The sequence below is a fragment of the Pterocles gutturalis genome, unplaced genomic scaffold, assembly GCF_000699245.1.
Source record: "Pterocles gutturalis isolate BGI_N339 unplaced genomic scaffold, ASM69924v1 scaffold3067, whole genome shotgun sequence".
Lineage (NCBI taxonomy): Eukaryota > Metazoa > Chordata > Aves > Pterocliformes > Pteroclidae > Pterocles > Pterocles gutturalis.
Genome location: NW_010109913.1, coordinates 29,045 through 32,911, shown reverse-complemented (window position 1 = coordinate 32,911; position 3,867 = coordinate 29,045). Strand labels below are relative to the sequence as shown.

At 40.0% G+C, this 3,867-nt stretch overlaps 1 protein-coding gene across 1 annotated transcript; it reads right to left on the bottom strand.

Moving 5' to 3' along the window:
- Positions 1–500: 500 nt before the first annotated feature.
- LOC104461491 (collagen alpha-1(IX) chain-like) lies at positions 501–2,839 on the bottom strand (the record flags this gene model as incomplete). Its single annotated transcript, XM_010073113.1, has 4 exons — positions 2,661–2,839; positions 2,264–2,337; positions 774–851; positions 501–633 (listed from the first exon to the last, which is right to left on the bottom strand). Coding segments are annotated over exons 1-4 (299 nt in total), but the record flags the coding sequence as incomplete, so codon positions are not given.
- Between the last annotated feature and the right edge of the window lie 1,028 nt (positions 2,840–3,867).

The window sequence follows — 3,867 nt, the reverse complement described above, 5'->3', positions numbered from 1 at the left end:
GGGGGGCTGGATACCCAGAGAACAACTGTACTAGTTATCCAAAAACAAACAAAAAAACCCTTACCATACAATCAATCAACTTTTATCCTACATTTTCTCTGCAATCCTTACATGATCAGAAAGATCCCCTTGTGTCAATGTTGTGAGAAAACTTTCCTCACTCTCCTTCTGCTCCTTCTGTTATCTTTTCTTTGCCTCCCTATCTCTTTTCAAGTCATCAACTTTTGGCTTCACTTTTAGAGGTGAATCCCTTCCTACCAGCAAATCTTGAGGCACCCTGAGCAATACCATTGGTAGAAGAAAGTGGAGGTCCCTGAAATTGCTGTTACAGAATCAATCTGGTCTGGTGGTGACAACAACAAAAAAAAAAAAGTTGAACTCCTCTTTCCCCTTCCCAAAGCTTTGCAAGTGAGGTGATCTAGCCAGGGAGAGGCTCTATCCCTTAAATGATAATATTGCAAAATATGTATATTTTAAAGTCAAACAACAAAAGGCATTACCTGGTTGGGATCCTGAAGTCTACATTGGGTCCCAATTTATAAGCCACTTGTAGAGAAGTGGAGCCCACTACTCTCTGGATAATTCCTTGGGAAGCAGCTTTTTCTATTTGGAACTGAGAAATCAGGTCAAAGCCTACAAGAAAAAATACACATGTCCAGAATGTAACTTTCATTTTAATTTAATTAGAGAATTGTGTAGTCACAGAGCTGAATATAACTCGATAAAATTTCTGAACACCAGCATTTTCCTGAAAAAGTCAGGATGCTACTTGCCTGGTAAGTCATCTTGGCCAATCCTGATTGTTGGGCAGAGATCAATTCTCTGGCTGGCACCCAGAATGACTGGTAGTCCTGCAAAAAAGGGTGAATTTATTAACCATATACCTGCACATTGCCTCAGATCACCTCAAAAAATTAAGTGAAGCAACTGTAAGAATACTATGGATTAAACAGAGCTATAAATCGTAACAATTAGATGTATATAATAATCCATTTGAACTATTCTCAGTGAAGTCAGAGGTCTAAGAAAATAAGCGTCTGTTTCTAGAGAGCTCTAAATTTAAAATTATAACTTGACTAATTATTTAATTTTTTTTCCAAGCCTTTAAATGAGAGTGTTATAGCAATTCTTCTCTTGGAGAGCTATGGAGAAATAGTTGTAGCATAAGAAGGCCCGCTGTGTAAGGAGTTTTTGGGTTGGAATTTTTGTTGGTTTAAGCAAACTTTGGAAAAAACGCCAGTTACCTAAGTCAATAGTCTCCCTAGTACTGAGGAAACTTAAACAAACCTCATGCCAATTAAAGAGGCTGTTGAGAAACTGTTGGGATCTTTTCCATCCTCTCTGGTATTCTAGCTGTTTCCACCTTCCTCTGTGCCATGTTTGGTCAGAGAATGACCATTCATTATTTGATCAGAGAATAATCATTCATGAAATATGGGATGGGGGCAAGAACTTACAGGTGTTTTTTGTTGACCCAAGGAAAAATGTAGAAGAAATTTGTTTGAGGAAACCAAATTTAAAAATCTAATTTTTCAGAATATTATTCATCAAAAACCTTTGTAATGAGCATGAAAACCTACTAGATTCCCCTAATTTAAAGAAGGAGGAAGGAAAAATCAACATTTATTTAAAGAGTTTAAGAGTCATGTACAAGTCCAGTATCAGGTCGATCTGGAAAATGTTAGTAGAGTCTGAATGGGGAAGAATGAAGCATGCAAGTTGGAAGCAGATTCATTTCTAACCTACAGAGAGGCTCTTGTGTGCTGCAAAGGCTCAACCATAAATGTGGGTTTCCTTCTGACAACATAGACTTAAAGGGAACATTCAGGTTGACACATTACACCTTAGAATGGCCTCATTCTATATTATTTGATGAGACATATGGCTGACATCCAGCCATTTACATTTTATGCCCAGCAAATAAAATAGAACCAGTTTGTTGCCACACATAGCAGGAGAATATCTAAATGGATGCACTGAAAAATGTGGGGAGGTTTGTGTCCTGTATCTACCACCTATATCCAGATTTTAATCCTTACCTTAAAAATACATCTAATAGTGAGTTTAAAATACCACACGCATCTCTTGCTTTTTCCCCTTTTCTCATATGCATACATCCATACATCCATACATACACATAGACAGTTCTCCCCTTCTGTGATAGAGAGCTAGAGAGAATTTTAATTTTGAATAATCTCAGAAAAATTCTTCCGACAGTCAAAATTACAGAAAGATGAAATGCAGACAAAGTCTGTCTCCTTACTTGATTGTTGCTGAATGGTGGCTGAGATGAAAGACCACAGAAAACTACACACGTAAACAAAAACTGTAATTTTCCTGTAAACAGAAAAAGAACTTCAGTATGAATCTATAGTTTCTGACAGATTCTGTTATTGACTTTCTCCTCAGAGCTGTGCATATGAAATGTATAAAAAACCAAGTTAAGGATTTACTAACAGATTGACAAGACAATTTCTTTACATGCAAACTTTTTATCTTTGCCTTATAATAAAAAATGTCAATGAAGCTCTTTCTGTTACCATTTCCTTCGTATAATGCTGTCATAAAATCAAACAACAAAGGTGGCAGCTGGCAAGGGCAGCTTAAACTGTTCTAATCTCTTATTTACAGATTTCTCTAAATCCCACTTGTTCTCTTACCAGTTGCTTTTCATCTTCACTGATGGCTTTCTTCACTTCTCTCATGTGAATGCGTGGTGCCTGCAGTCACACTCTCTGCATCCCTCTCATGAGTCCTGCAGAAGGGAGCGGCAATGGGCGCAGACAGCTCCTCCTGCCCCAGCAGGACCCGGCAAGGAGGGAGGTGCAGGCTGCTGGGTCTGGCTTAATCTTGCAAAGGGAAGGAGGTGGAGGCAGGACAGACATGTGTGTCCTGGTGGGCTCTGAGGGCGGATCTCTGGAGCTGGTTGGATATAAAGAAGCCAAGAGAGCGAAGAAAAGGCTGCTGCTTGTGCCAGCATCAGGCAGGGGGATTAAGCAAATGTGAGTTCAGTGATGCCACTCATTGAATGATGGGGCCTGCTGTTCAGCCAGGCAGATGGAAGAATAATATGTACCAGGGGAGGCTGAGGAAGCTGGTGGCCCTGACATGGTGTTAAGACTAAAACAAGAGAACCCCGGTCCTATAAAGAAGGCATTTCCATTTCTCACTGATTTACTCATCAGGTGGTCTCAGGAGAAGCCTAGTTGCTGATGTCTCAGTGGGTTCTCCTGAATAAAAGCAATTATTTAAAAGGGTTTTAATTGCTTAAACTTGAACCTTTTCACAGAATACACATAAGCATTACTAAGCAGACTCCTGTTCTTCAGTTGTCATTGACAAAGCACTCACTTACCATAGACTATTACATGTTTGGACACACAAAGACATTTATTCGTATTTGTTCATACGGGTGTAAAAAGAGAGAGAGAGAGACACACTAAAATCTGTATGCAAGGAAAACCTCTGTGATGGGTTAGCCCTTGGCTGGGGGCCAAACCACACACACCCGCTCACACAGTTCCCGCCCCCACCTAAGGATAGGGGAGAGAGTTAAAGGGGTAGTGTGTAAAGGTTCTGACTGGGCAGGACCAGCCCGATTGGCAGATCCTCTAGTGTTGACTAGCCAAGTGGCTTTTGCTAAATGTGTATCCCAGTTTTTGGGGTAAAGGGAAAAAAGGACTTGTGGGTTGAGATAAGGACAATTTAACAACTAAACTACAATAATATTGAAAATAATACTATATACAAATATACAAATGAGTGATACACAGTGATACTGCCCCCCACCTGATGACCAAAGGCTCAGCCTGTTCCCGGCTAACGATCCCGGAGAAGGGAGAGTCTGAGGGATACACAGTGATACTT